Source organism: Chinchilla lanigera, unplaced genomic scaffold, assembly GCF_000276665.1.
Source record: "Chinchilla lanigera isolate Chin_1 unplaced genomic scaffold, ChiLan1.0 scaffold00049, whole genome shotgun sequence".
In the NCBI taxonomy this organism is placed as follows: domain Eukaryota; kingdom Metazoa; phylum Chordata; class Mammalia; order Rodentia; family Chinchillidae; genus Chinchilla; species Chinchilla lanigera.
Window position 1 is genome coordinate 11,065,073 of NW_004955450.1, and position 19,727 is coordinate 11,084,799.

The 19,727-nt window shown below is 41.0% G+C and overlaps 2 protein-coding genes across 3 annotated transcripts in view; one reads left to right on the top strand and one right to left on the bottom strand.

Moving 5' to 3' along the window:
• The window catches only part of Trip4 (thyroid hormone receptor interactor 4), an 82,351-nt gene that overhangs the window by 59,231 nt on the left and 3,393 nt on the right, over positions 1-19,727 (bottom strand). Inside the window, exon 2 of the mRNA XM_005393753.2 lies at positions 4,311-4,702. Within this exon, the coding sequence (XP_005393810.1) occupies positions 4,311-4,411 (101 nt within the window). The 5' untranslated portion in view covers positions 4,412-4,702. The remainder of the gene's footprint in view (positions 1-4,310; positions 4,703-19,727) is intronic.
• On the top strand, positions 7,706-17,615 carry Kiaa0101 (KIAA0101 ortholog). 2 transcript variants are annotated; one of them, XM_013518866.1, is made up of 5 exons: positions 7,706-7,896; positions 8,149-8,232; positions 9,811-9,973; positions 13,506-13,540; positions 17,127-17,615. In XM_013518866.1, the coding sequence occupies exons 1-5, from the start codon at positions 7,851-7,853 to the stop codon at positions 17,195-17,197; spliced, it is 399 nt and encodes a 132-aa protein (XP_013374320.1). In that variant the 5' UTR covers positions 7,706-7,850; the 3' UTR covers positions 17,198-17,615. The 2 variants fall into 2 exon arrangements, with proteins under 2 accessions (XP_013374320.1, XP_005393811.1); XM_005393754.2 differs by lacking the exon at positions 13,506-13,540 and having other exon boundaries at positions 7,714-7,896.

Consider the following 19,727-nt stretch of genomic DNA (forward strand, 5'->3'; position numbering starts at 1 on the left):
AAAAAAAAAAAAGACAACAAGTAAAACAAAAGGCACAGACATTTTCATGCAAAAAAAACCAAAGGTATCATTATTTGATTAGCAGAAAAGAATTTAAAATGTCTGTTGATACAGAAAGGAGTAAATGAGTTCAAGATTTTGGGTTTTATAAAATATAATACTGTATAAGGCCACCACCAAACATGAAATTTTTTAATAATTGCAACTGATTCAAGAAATGGTACAAGAAATTATAATGGCACAGCAAACAAAAGGTATAGTATAGATTGCAATTGTCTTAAGAGAAGTAGGTACATATAAGCACATACACATGTATAAAAAAAGCCTAGAAAGTAGCCAAATTGATTACTACAAAAGACAAAATTAAAAGCAGTTTTAATTTTTCTTTTCCCTTCCTACAATGAATATTTCTGAAAATATATTGCATGATAATATGCATGGGAAGAATAGTGTGTTTTGGTTTTCTTCTTTATCCTTTTCTTTTTTTTTTTTAAAGTCTTCGATAGGGAACATGTCTTATTAAATTGTAAGAACAGATACTATGCTTGATCTTAGCCGAAAGGCTGAGAAGCAATGAACATGTCTTATTAAAAAAAAACAAAAAAAAAGCAACCTAGGCATGGCGGTGCACACCTGTGACCCCAGCATTCTGTAAGGCTGAGGGAGGAGGACTGCAATTTTAAGCACAACATGGGCAATTTAGCAACTCAGCTTGACCCTGTCTCAAAATTTAAAAAATGAGAAAGAACTAGGGAATGTAGCTCACTGAGAAGGTTCTGGGTTCAGCCCAAATATGAAAAAAAAGGAGTAAAAATAACATAAATTTAAATATAAGAGCTTCACAGTATTATAAACACTTAAGAAACTGTAGCTCTGTCCTTTCCTGTTTTTTTTTTTTTTTTCCCTTGGGTACTGGGAATCAAACTCAGGACCTTGTGCTTGCCAGGCAGGCGCTTATGCCACTGAGCTATATCCCTGGCCCCTCCTTTCTTGTTTTTGCTACCTTCTGCCCATCATGAACTGTTTCTCCTCTGTGGCGTCTGTCTGCCATGCTACCCCTGCCTTGGAGCCAGCTGATCACTAAGAGGTTTTCTTGGGTTTTTAAATTTTTTTTTTTTATTTTTCTGAGGTAGGGGCTTACTATGTGGTGCAGGTTGGCCTTGAACTCGCTTATGGAGCCCAGGTTAGCCAGCCATTATGGACTGAAACCTCTGCAAACTGTGAGCCACAATAAACCTTTCCTCCAAAAGACAGACAGAAAGAAAGAAAAAAATTGTAACTCAGGCACATTAGTATGGGACATAAGCAAAATTATTATAATGTCATAGCTTTTAAATGCAAAGGAATCACAAAATAGTTTCATTATTAGTAGTGTAGGTACTGGACCCTTTTCCTAGTATAGTGACAGAAATGCAGAGCTATGGTCAGTAGAAACAAATCTGTGCCTTACTCTCATTAAAAGAATTTTCTAATAATCAGAATTAAAAAAAAAAAAAGACAATGGCGGGCTGGGGATTTAGCTCAGCAGCACAGCGCCTGCCTGGCAAGTGCAACGTTGTGAGTTCGATTCCCGGTACCGGAAAAAAAACAAACAAACAAACAAAAAGAAACCAAAAAGACAATGGCTTTTCAAGACTTACACATTTTAATCACCTCGATCTCCAAACTTACCAGCCCTCACCAGAAGATTATTATAAGACTCACAGAGCTGCAAAGGCTCTCATAGGATCATTAACCCTGAAGTTTTCAAACCACCAAGTAAACAGAGTTCTAGGAACATTTAAATAAATGTCATTTTAACTATTTAAGAAAGTATAGTAAAGAACATTCATCCAAATGTGTCATATGCCAAATCATAACAAAATAGAATCAACTAAACATTATATCATGCAGATTGTATTTTGCTAATTCTGTTACAGATCTTAATGTCTTATAGACATGTCAGTGATGAGGCGGTTAATAGTTCTGTGCTATTTTCAAAATTCAGGCCACCTGTGTAAAATTTATTCACGTTAGTACACTATTATAATACTTCTAGCTAATTCTCAATTAAATGCCAGTCAAGGCACAATAAATGCTTTCATCTTTGGACATCATAGCATGTTGTGCAACCATTAGGGAATAACTAGTAAGAAGTTCAAATAGTAGTGCATGATAGGTAGCTTTAGTGTTTATTTTAACATTGGAACACTTCCTGTCTAACTTAAAATTTTAATTTAAAAAACTAAAGCAGGTGTTTAGCTACCCTTAAGTGTTTCAACTTTAAAACAGAAACGTATCATTCTACTTTCAAGGGAGTGGACCAATGTTCAACTAAGCAAAATCTGAGTTTCCAAAATAAGCTGTTAATACTACTAATTACAAGAATCAGAATTTTCTTGATGCTACACTAATCAAACAATAAAACTACATTCTAAAACTGAGAAGACTGAATCCATCACTCCTACCCCATGTAAAATTGTTGATTCAGCCAGATGTGGTGTACACACCCGCAATCTCAGAACTCAGGGGGCTGAGGCAGGAGGATGGCTGTGAATTTGTGGCCAGACTGAGCTACATAAAGCAAAACCAAACCAAACAAAACAAAACAAGAATATAGATTCATCAAAAATAGTCCCAGGACCAGAGATGTAGATAGGGCTTGCCCAGGATGCAGGAGACCCTGGGTTCAATCCCCAGGATCCACCCAAAATAGTATTAAGTTACTACAAATTCAGGGGCTTAGCAACACAAATTTATAGACCAGTGCAGTGGTGCATATCTGTAATCCCAGCTATTCACGAGGCTGAGGCACAAAGACCACAAATTGGAGGCCACCCTGGGCAACTTAGAGAGACTTTGTCTCAAACTAAAAAAATAAACTCGGAAGGCCGAGGCAGGAGGATCGCTGTGAGCTTGAGACTAGCCTGGGCTATATAGTGAGCATAGTGAGATCACGGCCAGCTGAAGTATAGGGAGCCGGTCTCAAGAAAACCCAAAAGTGGGGGAGTGGGTGGGGATGTAGCTCAGTGTAAAAAGCTCTGGTTCCAGCCTCAGCAACTAACACATACACAAACACACACAGTAACTCAATCATTTAAATAATGAGTGACTTTATAACGAATAATGTGATGAACTTGAATTTATACGGTTAAAAGCCACTTTTTATGGTTTATATATTGACAAGTTTCCTTATTTCATTTGATACCAGTCTATTTTTTTAAGTTTGAAAACTACTATATTTAATTTGACTTTGTGTTCAAAGAAGGGTAAAGCCGAACCATATGACTTGTCTTTTTCTTTGCAGTCTATTGCAGTGTGCCGAAAAATCCTTTAGAATAGCCTTTCTTAATTCTTTCCTTGCCAACAAATCTATTCTCTCCCAAACTCACAGACTCACCTTACTTCCTACAAACTGAGAATCAAAATGTGGGCTTTAGCATTAGTGAACAGAGAATAAAATTAAGGAACACCTTTAGGTTCCCTGGTCACATCCTATTTTTGTACGAGATTTCCTCGCCTTGGCATCTCCACCTCTGTGCATTCTTCAGAGGAGAAGCTTTTCCAGTAAATCTTCCAGTGTCTCTAATCTGAGTGGGGATCCTTTATTCCATGCTCCCACATTCTCTACTTTCCTCTTCTCAGCACTCATCCATAGGACATAACCCAAATGTCGTGATTGTCTTCATTGCCCCCAAAAAGCAAATATTCCTTAATCGATCCAAAGCAGATATGAAACACGCTATCTATCTGTATTTCATAAGAACTTTAAAGAACTTATGATAAGCTCCCCTAGCTCATCATTTTGTAAACGAAAAAAAACCAAGGTACCTCTGGGAATTTAAATTGCCCAAGGTTCCAAAGACGGTGAAGGACAACAGAAAGGAGAACCTGTGACTTCAGAGTCAGGAACTACTTGCACTGTCCCACATGTCGCCCCGTTTAAATCCCAGGTCCTACTTGACACAACTCAGATTGAGCAAACTAAAACGATCAGAGTAAGGAATTTCTGGAAAGTCAATCTGACTTGCTTCTCTCCAGTCTGTTAAAAAAAAAAAAATCCGGCTGGGACAATTTTACAGGTCTACCATGGATTAGACGTTTTCCGAGGGAAAACAGGCCCCACTGGCATACTGGGGAAGCTGCCACCTCTTCCAGGAGCTAAAACTACAAAAGGCGGAGGCCAAAATGCGGACCCACAGAAGATCCATGGAAGCCCTTTTATCACCTCTCTTCTCCCTCATCAACTTTTGAACCCTCCCCACCTCCCTGCCCGCTCTGCCAGTGCAGAACTAGTACTCCCTCCCGCCTCGGACTCAAACCAAGCTTACTGCATGATCTCCTCGCTGACATCCAGACCGAAGGTCTTCTGCAGCTGCTGGGTGCACCAGTGCACTAGCGGCTCCCGAGACGCGGCCCCAGACACCGCCATCTTCCCCCGCCGGCCGGAACCAGCTGGGCGGCAAAGGACCCAAGTCCTACCCCGGACTAGTTCCCTTCGCAACACCGACCCCACTCACGTGGGTTCCGCCAGCTCGCACCGCCCCAGCGCTCGCTCCGCCTCCAATACAGGTCCCGCCCACCTGTGCCGCCTCCGGCTGCTTCCCACTTCCTGGTCTGCGGTGTTTGTACCACAGCTCCATCAGCGTGTGCTCATGGCACCCTTGGGTCTAAAGTTCGAGGAACACCATTGGCAATATTGCTGAGAAGACAACTCAAATACCTATAAAAAGCACAGTTTAGGGAAAGTAAGAAAAAGTATCCCTGCCAGGCGTGATGGCATGCACCTCTAATCCCAGGATTTTTGTAATTTCCCCACTCTGCTAGGACATTGGGCTAGAGAATATGTAGCCAAGTTTTCCTGGAGAGGATGTCTTCTGACTTATGGCTGGCATTTAATTACTATTTATTTACTTATTATTGGTCTCGGAATTGAACACAAGACCTTTGCACTGAGCTATATCCCAAGCCCTTAATTTCTTTCTTTTTTTTTTTTTTTTTTTTTTTTTAACAGGTTCTGGCTAAATTGCCCAGGCTGGCCTTGAATCTGTCAACTTCTTACCCTAGCCTGGGATTATAGGCATGCTCTACGACACTTGGCTCACATTTACAGGTTAAAAGTTCTTTATTCCTATCAGGGTATTTAGGCAAATTATATTAAATTGGATACTGTTTTACCTTTTTATGCTCATCTTTTCATTTGCATTAATAATCAAATGTAAGTATTGATTTATATTGAGTTTATAGTGTCTGTGATGCCATTAATTTGGAAAATGTGTGATTTCCTGCTTTTTTTAAAAGCAAAATATTGGCCAGGTATGGTGCTGCAAACCTGTAATCCCAGCACTTGGAAGGCTGAGGCAGGAGGGTCGCTGCAAGTTTGAGACCAGCCTGGGCTATTATGTGAGTTTAAGGCCAGCCCGAGCTGCATAGTGAAACCTCGTCTCAAAAGGACAAAGAAAAGCAAAATATTTGTCAGTGTTAATTGTACAAGTTTGGTTTCTTCACAAAAATCTGATATATTATTAAATCTGATATAATAAAAATACCTGGTATATTATTTAGCAATAATTATATTATTAATTATGACATATCCAAATTCCAAATCATTTAATATATCCAAATAATTTACCTATGAAAATATTCAGTTCCATAACTAAAATATTAACTTCTTCAAGACGGAGACTATTCCCTAAGTCCTTTTGCACAAAAGAACTTAATACATCATATATACTATGATAAAATGACTAGGTCTTCAATAGCATCAGTATTCTTTTTCTGTAATGTATGTTAGAGTGTTACATCTAGCTTTTAATCTGTATAATTTAATGTTTATAATCATTATCATTTATTAAACCACATTTCTACCTGAGTGAAAAAGCACACTCATTTAACATGATTTAAAGGTAATCTCTGTAACAGGTAGGTACGGTGGTTCATGACTGTAACTTAGCACCCAGGAAGCCAAAGGCTTCACTGTGTTCTTTTGCTTTTTCTCTGACTTGCAGACTTCATTATTATTAGCATTTAAAAAGACATACAGAGCCAGGTGTAGTGGCACACTCCTATAATCCCAGAACTTGGGAGGCTGAGGCAGGAGGACTGCCATGAGTTCAAGCCCAGCCTGAGCTACAAAGTGAGTTCAAGGCCAGCCTGAACTGCATAGTGAAACCCTGCCTCAAAAAGACAAAAAATAAAAATAAATAACAAACAAAAAGACATACAAAACCAGGCACGGTTGCCACACCTGTAATCCCAGCACTTGCGAGGCTGAGGTAGGAGGACTGCTATGAGTTTGAGGCCAGTGTGGACTACACAGTGAGCTCAAAGTCAGCCTGGACTACGACTAGAGACCCTGTCTCAAAAAATTAAAACAAACAAATAACAAAAAGACATAAAGGGCTAGGGATGTGGCTCAGCAGCACAGCAATTGCCTAGCATGTGTGAGGCCCATGGGTTTGATCCTCAAGTGCACACACACACACACACACACACACACACACATTACTACTGTAAAAAGTAAAGTGCCTTTTGACGGGTGTGGTGGTGCACACCTGTAATCCCAGCACTTGGGAGACTGAGGCAGAAGAATCTTTTGGAGTTTGAGACCAGCCTGGGCTACAAAGTGAGCCAACCTCACCGCATAGCGAGACCCTGTCTCAAAAAGACTGGAAAAAAAAAAAGTACAGTATATTCAAAATTCTTTTGAGCCATTTACTTAGCATGGAGAATAGGAGGAAAGAGTGACACGGTCCCCCAGAGAGTTCTCCGGTCTCTGCAGGAATCTGGGATGTGAGTTCTGATTAAACAATTTAGAGCTGTGTAGAAGGGACACTAACCGAAAAGGAAGTAATGGCTTTAAGAAGCAGCCTGCATCCAAATGGGGCCTGGGGACATCAAAGAAACGCCCTGCGGCTGTTGGTTTTTCTAACTTTAGTATCTGCCCTAGTAAGAATGTGGCCTGCAGGTAACTGCCAATACACTTCCTAGTATCATGTTAATTTAACCTGGTATCTAAATCCTTTGTTTTTATAACAAATGTAGTTGATTCTGTTAAAGTACCGAGTAACTTTTTTTTTTTTTTTTAAACGAAAGCAGAATTGTTCTGAAGACAAGCAGTGCTGTACTTTCGCTCCTAGGATCAACTTTTTTTTTTTTTTTTTGCTACTAGGAATCGAACTCAGGACCTTGTGCTTGCCAGGCAGGCGCTTGTGCATTGAGCTACCTCCTCGGCCCCGGTTCTATTTACGTTCGCCTGGACTAGGGCTGACTCCTCAGCCTATTCGCAGATTTTTCTAAGAAAGACATTTTATTATTGTGTGCATATAGATCTAACTGACCCAGTTTTTCTTTAATCTCACAGGACCCTAAAAACATTATAACCTTTAGATAAATTATATTAGTTTGTTTTTTCCCCTGACCCTTAGAATTATTTTGAAATAAATGGTGGATATGGATAAAGTTCGGGCCAGGGTATTAAAACTCTCAATTCCCCCCCCCCCCAAGCTTTGGCTCTATTTAGGTGCCCCAAAAAGTTCGCTTAAGTTTAGGCTACTGGGTTTTCTTCTACCGGTTGGCTCATTTCCTCGGTGGAGAACTGGGCGCCCGCCCCGCCCCCTGGCGCGGGTGCCAATCGCAGGGCGCTGCACGTTGATGGACTGGTCAGCCTGGCCACTGTCGCCATGGAACTCCGTGATTGGTTCGCAGGGGAAGGCGCGGAACCAATGGAGTCACGGCTCACGAGAGCTAGGGAGCGCGGGAAAGCAGCGCTTAATTAACGGTGGCGGGAGCGGCCTCCCCGGGCCCTTGTCCAGCGAGACATCCTTGCCGGGAAGTCAGCGCGGCTCCCTCGTCTCTCCTCGCGGGCTAGCATGGTGCGGACTAAAGCAGACAGTGTCCCGGGCACCTACAGGAAAGGTGAGGCCATCTGGCGCGGCCTGGGGTGTGGGGTGCAGGGAGGGGCGCCCCAGCTCCCGCGCCTGGGCGCCCCGGGGCCCTAACCTGGGGGAGGAAGCTGCGGAGAAGGCCATCCGGCTTTGGGGACCCCGGAGCTGTCCCCTCCGCACCCCTTGTGCTGGGACCCTGGCGAGAGCGTGCCTCCACGTCCGAACCTCCCTGCCCCCTGCTGTACGCCCAGCACCCCAGCCCCCACTTTGTCTGTCCTTGCAGTGGTGGCCTCGCGAGCCCCCAGGAAGGTGCTGGGTCCCTCCACCTCTGCCATGAATTCTACGTCGCTTTCGTCCTCGAGGAAAGGTAAGAGGCACCCGTGGAAGCTCCTAAGGTAACGAAATCCTCCTGAGAGGGCCCAGCTCGCGGCCTAGTGTAGTGACACATACCTGTACCCTGGCACGATAGGAGGCTGAGGCAGGAGGCTCACACGTTCGAGCACAGCCCCGACAACTGAGAGAGTCCTTCTCTCAAAAATAAATAGGATCGGGGATATAGCTCAGCCTGGCAAGTGCAAGGTCCTGAGTTTCATTCCCAGTACCAATAAATAAATAAATGAATAAAATTGTAGAAGGGCTGGGATGTTGCTCAGGGCAGAGGCCCTGGGTGCAATCGCCAGGGCTACAGAGAAGGGCAGGGGGATCATCAGGCCTGGCGCCACAGTTCAGAACAGTAATCTCAATTCCAGTACAAATCATTTTACTTGAGAACCTCACGCTGAACTTCGTTTTCCTTTGAAGGGGCTTTTGGCCTTTTGGGCCGGTAGGAGTGGAACTGATGGTTTCTTGGAAGAGAATCTCAAGCTATTTCAAATCTATTTTTTCTTTTTGGGTTTAGCATTATTTTTCTTAATAACGACAATCATTTTATCTTTTTGTTTTGTTTTGTTTTGTTTTTGAGACTGGGTCTCACTATGTAGTCCAGGCAGGCCTAGATCTCCTAGTGATCCTCCTGCCTCAGCCTCTGGAATGCTGCAATTGCAGGCGCAGGCCAGCATGCCTGCAATCATTTTATCTCGTAGAGGTTACTGAAGTATTTCCTCCCTAGATACAAGATGATGGTTGACAGTACTAACCACATTGTGTTAGTACAGATTTTTTTCTTTTCTTTCTTTTTTTTTTTTTTTTTTTTTTTTTTTTTGGTGCCAGGAATCAAACTTAGGACACTGCACTTGCTGGACAGGCTGTACCACTGAGCTATATCACTGGCCTATCTCTAGCTCTTTTATTTTTACTTATAGTATTTTGAGACAGGGTCTTGGTAAGGTGCTCATGTGCAATTTGGTTTTTTTTTTTTTTCAGTACCAGGAATTGAACTCAGGACCTTGGGCTTGCCAGGCAGGCACTTGTGCCACTGAGCTATATCCCTAGCCCTCACATGGAGTTTGAACTTGAGATCCTCCTGCTTCAGCCTCCAAAGTGATGGGATTACAGCACATGCTATCCTACCAGCTTCTGCTTTTATTTCTGTATTTTTTTCTTCCCTTTCTCCTGCCTTCTTTTCCTCCTTTAATCCTTTCCTTTCCTTACCTCCTCTCTTTTTTCAAGATGTTGTCCGTTTTCTGTTGGTTTTTGTTTTTTTTTGTTTTTTTTTTTTTTTGGTACCAGAAATCAAACTCAGGACCTTGCACTTGCCAGGCAGGTGCTGTGCCACTGAGCTATATCCCTGGCCCTGCATTTTCTTAACCCTTGCCTCCAGGCAAGGGAAACAGCTTCACACTGTGACTGAATAAGGTTTTCTTGGTCACGTTATCTAATTATTTTAAGATGGATATAATACCACTTAATATCTTGGAGCGTTTGATGTTAAAGAATTTAATTATTTAAGGACTGGGGATTGTATTCCATGTTCTTATTTAGTTCTATTTATTTATTTATTTTACAGCTGAAAATAAGTATTCAGGAGGGAATCCAGTTTGTGTACGTCCAACTCCCAAGTGGCAAAAAGGAATTGGAGAATTCTTCAGGCTTTCCCCTAAAGATTCTGAAAAAGAGAATCAAATTCCTGAAGAGCCAGGAAGTAGTGGCATAGGAAAAACAAAGAGAAAGTAAGTTTTTATATCCTCTTGAAAATAAAGGACAAATGAGCTATTGCATAACTTTTTTAAACTTTCTCTTCAAGCCAGTGAGTACACACCAACTAGCTAAGCATGATGGTACACGCCTGTAATCCCAGCTGCTGCAGAGGCTGAGGGAGGAGAATCACAAGTTTGAGGCCAGCCCAGGCAACATAGCTCAGTAGCTTGAGTGCCTGGGTTCAATCCCTAGTACTGCCAAAGAAATAAACAAGAAACAAACAAAGAAATGAAGGTTTTAAAACATACTCTTTCTTATTTTAAGTCACTTCTAAATTTTAAACACAGGAAAAGGTGTTATTTTTGCCTATTCCAAAGAGAATTTACACCCATTTAGATAAGTGCCACATTCTTAACTATGAATGTACTTTTTTTATTCTTTAATTTTTTACTTTGTGCTTTTGAGACAGGGTCTTTCTATGTAGTTAAGGCTGGCCATGAACTCAAAGCAATCCTCCTGCCTCAGCCTCCTGAGTGCTAGGATTACAGGTGTGTGCCACCACCTCGGCTAATTTTTTTTTTTTTTTTTGAGGCTGGGTAATTTTACTTTTTCTTTAGTCTTTTCTCAAAAAGCAATTTCCATGTTGATTTATCTAGATTAAATACCATTAAAGTTCATACACCTCAAAAAACTACTATATGTAGCTCACATGGTACAAGCCTGTACTTAGCATGCATGAGTTCAATCTCTGGGTTCACTTTCCAGCAGAAAAAACAGAAACAACTAGTTTAACTTCCATTAACACATATACAACCAATGTAGAAAAACTGCAAAATACAGAAGTGTCAGTCATCTGGAAACAACCAAGACTAACCCCATGGTATGTTTCCTTTACAGCTTCTCTGTAAGTTCTGAAGAAAACGAAGGGGGGACACTATACATACACAGAGCTCAGTGTGCAAATCTTTTAAGAAGCGAATTAAATCATGCTTTTAATATCTTTAAGGATAGGAAAATGCTCATGATATTTTTTAAGCAAAAATTATACAAAAGTATAATCTTTACAGTATAAAATTCATGTAGATGAACTGTTTGCAAAAACAAAAAATACCAAGAACCATCACCTCTGGGTAAAAACGTTTTCTCAAACTCTCTGCTACCAATCTTCAACAATAAACATATGAATGCACTACTTTTAAGAATCAGGGGGCTAGGGGTGGTGGCGCACGTCTGTGATCCCAACACTTGGGAGGCTGAAGCACGAGGATTGCCAGGAGTTTGAGATCAGCCTAAACTGCACAGTGAGATGCTGTCTCAAAAAAAAAAAAAAAAAAAAATCAGGAAAATGATCTTTTTCTAAAATGTATAAGAATGGGGTGTAGGGTCTATACCCAATGTTTAATGTTTGAAGTTTGAAAAACAAAGTATTTTACTTAGTGTGAGAGCGGAGGGTGTGGTACCACCCTCATTGTGCTGCCTCCTCAGTATGAGGCCCCTCTTGCTACTTCCACACCAGCCAGAGGCCGGGAGCTCTTCCAGCCTGCCAAGTAGTATGCCGGACGCCGCGCACTGACCCATGGGTGGCCGGCTCAGGTGCGGCTGCTGCTTCTGGCACTGCGCCTACTAAAATGTACTTACTAGCCGGGCGTGGTGGTGCACGCCTGTAATCCCAGCACTTGGGAGGCTGAGGCAGGAGGATCGTTGCGAGTTCGAGACCAGCCTGGACTACAAAGTGAGCTCAAGGCCAACCTGAACTGCATAGGGAGACCCTGTCTCAAAAAGACAAAAAAAAAAAAAGAAAGAAAGAAAGAAAAAAAAAAGGACTTACTCATTTTCCTCCTTAACCAGCACACGGTCCTCCCTACAGTGACAGCACCATAAACACACTAAGAGCTACAGCCTGGTTGGCCTTGCCGCCCTTCTACGTCTCTACTGTTAGACACTCAGGTCAGGTGGTTTGTTTCACATATGTGTAATCCCAGCAGTGTGGGAGGCTGAGGTAGGAAGATCACAAGCTGGAGCCCATCCTGGGCAGTTTAGCCACTTGGAGACCCTGTCTCAAAAACAAACAAACAAACAAAAAGTTAAAAATAGGACTGGGGGTGAAGCTCAGTGTGAAGGTCCTAGGTTACTAGAAAACAGTAACAAAAACAAAACTCAGGCTGGATGTGGTGCCGCATGCCTGTAAGCCGGAACTGCAGAGATTGATTGTCTAAAAAAAAAACCCCTCAGATCAAGAAATATCTGCAGTTCTGTAACTCATATTCTAAAACCCACTACAGATGGCACCTGGAATTCCAGTGCAGCTTGGAAAAAATCCTGGGTCTTCATCAAATCTACTAATTCCATTCATTAACACACACAAAAAAATTTTTTTTCATCCTTTGAGATAAGGTCTCGCTTTGTAGCTCGGGTTGGCCTCTAACTTATGATCCTCCTGCCTCAGCCTCCCAAGTAGGGGATTACAAGTGCATGCCACCCCGCTAGGCTAACACAGAAAATCTTGAGTCCCAGACTGGACTGGCTTGAAGTCATTGGCAGGCTTTACCTCAGTGATAAATGTCAATGTTAAATCTGCTTGAGTTTTACTTACAACATTGAGAAACTGAAAATTAGTTACTGATTTCATTAAATGTGGCTAAAGAAATATGGACCTTTAAACCAGGTGTGGTGGCACATACCTGTAATCCCAACACTCTGGGAGGCTGAGGCAGGAGAATGGCAAACTTAAGCCCAGCCTGGGCAATTGAGCAATACCTTGTCATCATCAAACAAACAAATGCTGGGACTATAGCTCAGTGTGAAGACTCCAGGTTCAATCCCTAGTACAACAGAGAGAAAAAGAGCAAGAGAGAAACTCTTAAAACTTTATCTTGGGTCTGGTGTGGTGGCGCATGCTGTAATCCCAGTACTCGGGAGGCTGAGACAGGAGGATCACTGTGAGTTCGAGACCAGCCTGGGCTACAAAGTGAGCTCAAGGTCAGCCTGAACTGCATAGCAAGATCCTGTCTCAAAAAACAAACAAACAAAAAAATTAAAAAAAAACAACCCTTCATCTTGGAGCCAGGTGTGCTGGCACATGCCTGTAATCCCAGCACTTGGGAGGCTGAGGCAGGAGGATCGTTGCGAGTTCGAGGCCAGCCTGGGCTATACAGTGAGTTCAAGACCAGCCTGAACTTCAAAAAGACAAAACAACAAACAAACAGACAAACCACAAGCTTATCTTGGAATAATTTCACATTGATCTAAAGAAAAACAATGCACTGTGGAATGGAGATTCAGTTTTTATTTTGATTAACAAAATCTAGAAAGGCATAAAATAAATTAGGTAGTATAAAAAGATTTTGTGATTTTTATATGTACACTGGAAGGAAACACCAGGTGTTAGCAAAAACCCTCTGTATCAGTGGTGGCGAACGTACTGCTTACATGCCTCAAGTGGGCTGTCTGTATCACTGAAAGCTCTAAAAGGTTCCCGGTTCCTGGTGTACATTGTTTCAGCAGTCATTTTGTCCTAAGTTTTTTTGTGTTTTGTTTTTTTATTGTTCTGTGTTTTGTTTTCGGTGCTGGGGTTGAATCCAGGGCCTCATACATGCTGGGTGAGTGCTGTATCTACCACTGAGCTACATTCTGGGCCCCTGGACATTGTACTGAACTTTCTGCGGAGCAGTTGGCATGTGCCAGGGCAAGGATGGGCTGGAATCTACTCCAAATCCAAGCATGAGTGATTCTTACATAGATACTCATCAGTCTGTGATGTTTCCCAGTATGTCACCATACAACAACAGTATCAGATTTTTTTTTTTTTTTTTTTTTTTTTTGGTCTTTTGTGCTTTAAACAATTTAGGGGCCGGGGGGTTTAGCTCAGCAGTGCAATGCCTACCTGGCAAGCATGAGGTACTGAGTTCATTTCGCAGTATCCCCACAAATTTTTTTTTTTAAATTGCGTATGTTTGCAGTACATATTGACTACATTCTTTGTAGAGAGTTGGTACATGTACATAACACGTCTTAATCCTTTCCCCCCACCCCCTACCCCACTTTTTGAATCTCTGGGTGCCCTTCCCATTTGTAAAAGATCTATTTCCCTGCTTCCTATTATCTCTTTTATTTTGCTCTTTAAATTGTTTATACTTCAGTTTTCTCATAAGAGCAATCATGTGATATTTAAACTTCTGTCTGGTTTATTTAACTTAATATTATGGTCTCAAGGTGCATCACTGTTGTACAAATGACTCAAATTTATCCTTCTTTGGCCGAGTAACACACCACAGCTCATAAATAACTGCATTTTTTTCCCACTGATCTGTCCATGGACATATAGGCTGCTCCTAAGATTCAGCTACTACGTGTTCTGCCATAAATACGTTTGTATCGCTGTAACGTGATGTCCTCAACTGCCTTGGGAAGACAGCAGAAGGGAGGAGAGTGTTGCACTCCTTTACCTGCCACGCTTGATTTCAAAGTTTAGAAGTGCGCTCACTGCTATTCATCTCAGAGCACTTTTTCATTTCTGTGTATACTGAATCACTTTACAGTTTGAAAACTGATCTGTTTGAAAGGTATATTAGATAAATCAAATTTTAAAATATTAACTTTACTTTTTTATTGTTGTTCTGCCATACTGGGGATTAAACCTAAGGCCTTTGCACTGAGCTACATACCCAGGCTCTTGTTTGGTTTTTTTTTTTTTGAGACAGGGTCTCACTGTGTAGTCCAGGCTGGCTTTGAACTCACAGCAGTCCTGCTTCAGCCTCCAAAATGCTGAGATTATAGCTGGGCGCCACCACACCTGGCCCCCAGCCATTGTGAGACAAGGTCTCCCTGACTGCCCAGGCTGGACATGACTTTATTCTCTTTCTGTCTGTTTCCTGAGTGCTGGTATAACAGCCGTGTGCCACCGTGCCTGGCTGGATAAAGCTTTTCATGGGCTTTTCTCATGACCCTGTTTCTTCTAGTTCCCTCTCATTGTCTGGTACCATTCTTCTTGTTCTTTCTTATTCTAATATGAATAAACTAATAGGCAAGATTAGGTAGAACATGTTTCAATCCTTTTGAATTAACTGTGACTTATCTGAATGTGACTATAGCACTGGTTATCACAGAAATAAAACTTATATGACAGACTTGCCTTCATACGGAAAGAGATTATATATATATTCTCATAAACAACTTTAATCCCTGGTATAATAAAGTCTGACCCAAAAACTAGGTAACAGGTTTATGTTATTTTTTTAACCCCTTTCTTAGATTTGTCTTTGTAATTAGGACAGTTGTAATTATACCCTAAGTGAAATAGTAAATAAGTTTATCACAAGAAATATAAACTTCTCAATTCATATTTTGAAATCGTTATTTTTCTGGCCTTATTTCTCTCCCAAAGGCAGTGTAAACTCCTATCTGCTATACAGAAAAGAATCAGACTCAAGAAAGACTATCTGCTTCAGTGTTTAATTAATTAATTTATTCTTTTGAGACAGGGTCTCGCTATGCAGTTTAGGCTGGCCTTGAGCTTACTTTGTAGCTCAGGCTGGCCTCAAACTCACAGCAATCTTCCCGTCTGAGCCTTCCCAGTGCTGGGATTACATGCTTAAGTTTCTTTTTTAAACAAGATAATGGAATTGAGCCCAGGAACCTTGCCCTGAGCTACAACCCCAGCTAGGCCAGGGCTCAAACTTGCAGCCGTCCTGCCTGAGTCTTCCAGTGTACTGAGGTTACAGGTGTGCGCTATCACAGCTGGTTGGCTGGCTGCTTAAATCCTGGGCAGAAATATGATGTCTAGAGTGAATCAGTCTCTTGCAAAAAAGTTTGAGCCATGATATAAACCATGGTTCATTTGTTAACCTGGTTTGATTTGCAGTAAACTACAGTGAAGATATCTCTGTAATCTACTAGTATATGAAGCAATGATGATCTAATACCAAGTCTCAACACCTTCCTTTTAGCTTTATTTTATTTTATTTATTTTTTGGTACCAAGAACTGAACTCGGGACCTTGTGCTTGCCAGGCAGGCGCTGTGACACTGAGCTATCTCCCCAGCCCTTAGCTTTCTTTTAGCACTCTGCTTTTAGACCACTGAGACTCACTGGTTCTATTAGAAAACTAAGGGATTCAGAGTGGAACTCACAATTCTTTGTCAATTCTAAAATAAAAATTCTAAAGCCGGATGTGATGTCACACACCTGTAATCCTGGCAAGGCTGATGCAGGAGGATCACCACTGGTTCAAGGCCAGCCTGGGCTACACAATGAGTTCAAGACCAGTCTGAACTACACAGTGAGACTCTGTCTCAAAAAAAAAATTCTAAATTTATGATTAAGTTCTTAATTAATTTTAACTATAAAAAGGATAACTATCAAATGGCCTTTGGATAACGTAAGTTATTTTTTAAAAGTTACACTTATCATATGCTAACAAAACAATCTGATGTATTTCTAATTCTTATACATTCATATGATCCAAAAGGGTATATGGTGAAATAGGAAATTTGCTGTATGTTTTCTCTGCTCAAGTGGGTTGGTTAATTTTTCTGGTTTTTTTTATTATTATTATAAAATCCTTTCTAGTTTGTTTTCATTTTTTGAGGAAGGGTCTTGCTATGTAGTTCAGGCTGGCCTCAAACAGGCAATCATCCTGCCTCAGCCTCCTAAGTGCTGGGATAACCAGCATGTGCCACCACGCCTGGATGTAAAATTCTTACTGATACTGTTTATCAGTCCATTTAACCGCTGGGCACGGTGGCACACGCCTGTAATCCCAGCACTCGGGAGGCTGAGGCAGGAGGATCGTTGCAAGTTCGAGACTAGCCTGGGCTACAAAATGAGTGAGATCTTGTCTCAAAAAAAAAAAAAAAAAAAAAAAATCCACTTAACGCATTAAAAAAGATGCTGTAGGAAGGAGATACTCCTTTTGAAATAAAAATAACATCTCCTAAGTGAGAAACATGCATTGTTCAAAGTAAGGGGCAAAATACAGTGCTTCAAACTTTGTTGCACTGATACTTGAAATTTGTATGTTTGCCAATTAATGGAGTTTTCTTAATTTTTCTCTCATTTCTAGTCATTTGACCGGACCCTATTGTTTAATTTTCCTTATTTTTACAGGGTTTAAACTTTTTTTGTAAGCCCGTGTTATTTGAGTGACTACTAAAGTTCTCTACTCTTTTTTTTCTACTCTTTCCACAGAGCATGTCCTTTGCAACCTGATCACAGCGATGATGAACAAGAATAGAACCTTCTTACTCATCTGTAAATAATGTCTCCTGTTTACGCTGATATTCTAGGGGTCTACATTTGTATAGGTGTTTTGTTCAATTAGCTTTGTTGAATAGGCATTTAATTTAAAACATGAGGCTAAAATTTAGTTATTCAAGAGCAAGCAGTTATAATTGGAGAATTTGTAAAAATTATGGTTGTTTGGCTTAATACTGTATTCAATATAATGCCATATGTCTCTTTTACCTGTTACTAAGCTTCTTGTTCTTACTAAAACGAAATCATCGCATGATGTTCTAATTACTAATCTTGTGTATTTGATATTTGCTTAGATCTTTGTGCTGATGCCATTTTTATTGGCATCTGATTTGAAATAGTGCCATACTTTTATGCTTCCTATTTGCTTTAAAAAGCAGGGTTAGACTTTTGCTTATTAAAAAAACACCAGTATTAATTAAATTTAATCTTTATCATTCTTCAGGAAGGGGGCCAAGGGTGTAATGTTGACAAAATTTGAATAGCTATCTTCCTTTTAGATAAAGTTAAAGACAATTTAGTCTTGAGGGTTTACACAGTTGGTAATCAAAGGTTTTAAAACAACTATAGCTGGGCATGGTGGTACATGCCTGTAATCCTAGCTCTCAGGAGGCTGATGCAAGAGGATCGCTATGAGTTGGAGGCTGAGTTCACGGCCAGCCCGAACTAGTAGTGAGACCCTGCCTCAAGGCGGCAAAAAACAAACAAACAAACAAAAAACAACCATAAAGCTGTGTGTGATGGCATGCACCTGTAATGCCAGCACTCCGGAGGCTGAGGCAGGGGGATCACAGTGAGTTGGAGGCAAGCCTGGGCTACCTAAGCGAATTCAAAGGCAGCCTACACTACATAGCAAGACCCTGTCTCAAAAAACAAAAATAAATAAATAGATATAAAAAAATAAAACAATCACAAAGCTGGGTGTGGTAGTGCACACCTGTAATCCTAGCTAGAGGGGAGGATGAGGCAGAAGGATTATAACACCCAGCTTGGGCAATTTAGCAAAACCCTCTGTCAAAATTAAAAAAAGAAAAAAGAAAAGATTGGCTGGGCATGTTGCTCCATGTAGCGCGCTTGCCCAGCGTGTGCAAGGCTGTGGATCCGGGCCTCCGTACTGGAGGGCAGAGCAGGAATAAACCAACACAAAGAGAAAACACTAGCGTAGAATCAGAAACAGCTTCCACGGAGTCCATAGAAAAGGGGAATTTTCCTTGCATATGTATTTGGTTCAATTTCACAAGCTATTACTTTTCAAGCTTATACTTTTAAAGTGGAAATAAATAAAACATGATAGGCAAACCATGCCATAAGCCCAGAGCTATATCTGAAATCCTTGGCATTCACTACATTTCTCAAGATAACCAGCAGTATAATTGAAGAAGTGTGTGTAATATTACTTGTTAACTGATGGCTTGTAACACTTTTTGCTTAGTGTCAGGCTGTCACTTTTCAAAATTAACCATGTTTTGGGCCAGGGATGCATCTCAGTGGCACAGTGCCTGCCTGGCAAGCACGAGGCCTGAGTTTGATTCCCGGTACAAAAAAAAAAAAAAAAACACCTCAAAATTAACCAGATTTTAATAGGCACGTTTTTCTGATTGTTTGAAATAAATGCTTATTTTTACAATACATTATCCCTTTGTGTGGTTCTTAAGATCTTAACCTACTACATGATGGCATTTTATTCCTTCCAAACACAGATTAGTGCATTGATTGATCAACTTTTTCTTTGAGACAGAGTCTTGCTATCTAGTTCAGGTTAGACTTTCAACTCTCTATCTAGCCCTGGTTAGCCTCAAACTGCAGCTATCTTCCTGCTTCAGCTTCCTGAAGGCTGGCATGTCCTACCATGCCAGAAAATCCTTGTCAAGCTTTTAAAAAATGTAGCATAAGTTAGCTTTGCTAAACACATGGGAAGGGCAGAACACTGGCTTCTAATGAAGTTGAATTAAGAAAAATTTATCCATTTTCAAAAAGGTAATTAAAGTTTTTATTGTGTTCCTTTTCTCAAGGAGTTGATCAAATTTTCCTCTTTTAATGGATTCAAATTATTAATGCTAGTGTTATTCCTGAACAAATAACAATTAAAGCGACCCTGGAATCTTAATGCTAGAGTGTGTGAGGACCACATGTATTTTGTGTTTGGATGCATAGTTTCATAAAGGAACAGATACTACTCTAGCCAGGTGTGGTGCCCTCCTGAAATCCCAGCGCTCAGGAGGCTGAGACAGGAAGATTGATGTGGATTTGGGGCCAGCCTGGACTAATACTACGCTCCAAGCCAGCCTGAACAGAATGAGACTCTCTCAAGAAAAAAAGAAAAGAGAGAGATAGAAAAGTATAGTATTTAAAGCAGTTTTTTAAAAAGCAGTTTGTAAAAGTTGGAGAATGGCTGCGAGTGATGATGCCATGTGCCTGCAATCTCAGCTACTATGTGGGCTGAGGCACAATGACTGAGGCCAGGAGTTCAAGGCCAGCTTGGGCAATTGAGAGGGCTGGGGACATAGCTCGGTACTAGAGTGACTGCCGAGCATG

Coding starts and splice junctions, on each gene's coding strand:
- Kiaa0101 (XM_013518866.1), top strand. CDS start 7,851: ATGGTGCGGACTAAAGCAGACAGTGTCCCGGGCACCTACAGGAAAG. Junction 7,897..8,148: donor CCCGGGCACCTACAGGAAAG/GTGAGGCCATCT, acceptor CTGTCCTTGCAG/TGGTGGCCTCGCGAGCCCCC. Junction 13,541..17,126: donor CAGGGCCTCATACATGCTGG/GTGAGTGCTGTA, acceptor CTCTTTCCACAG/AGCATGTCCTTTGCAACCTG.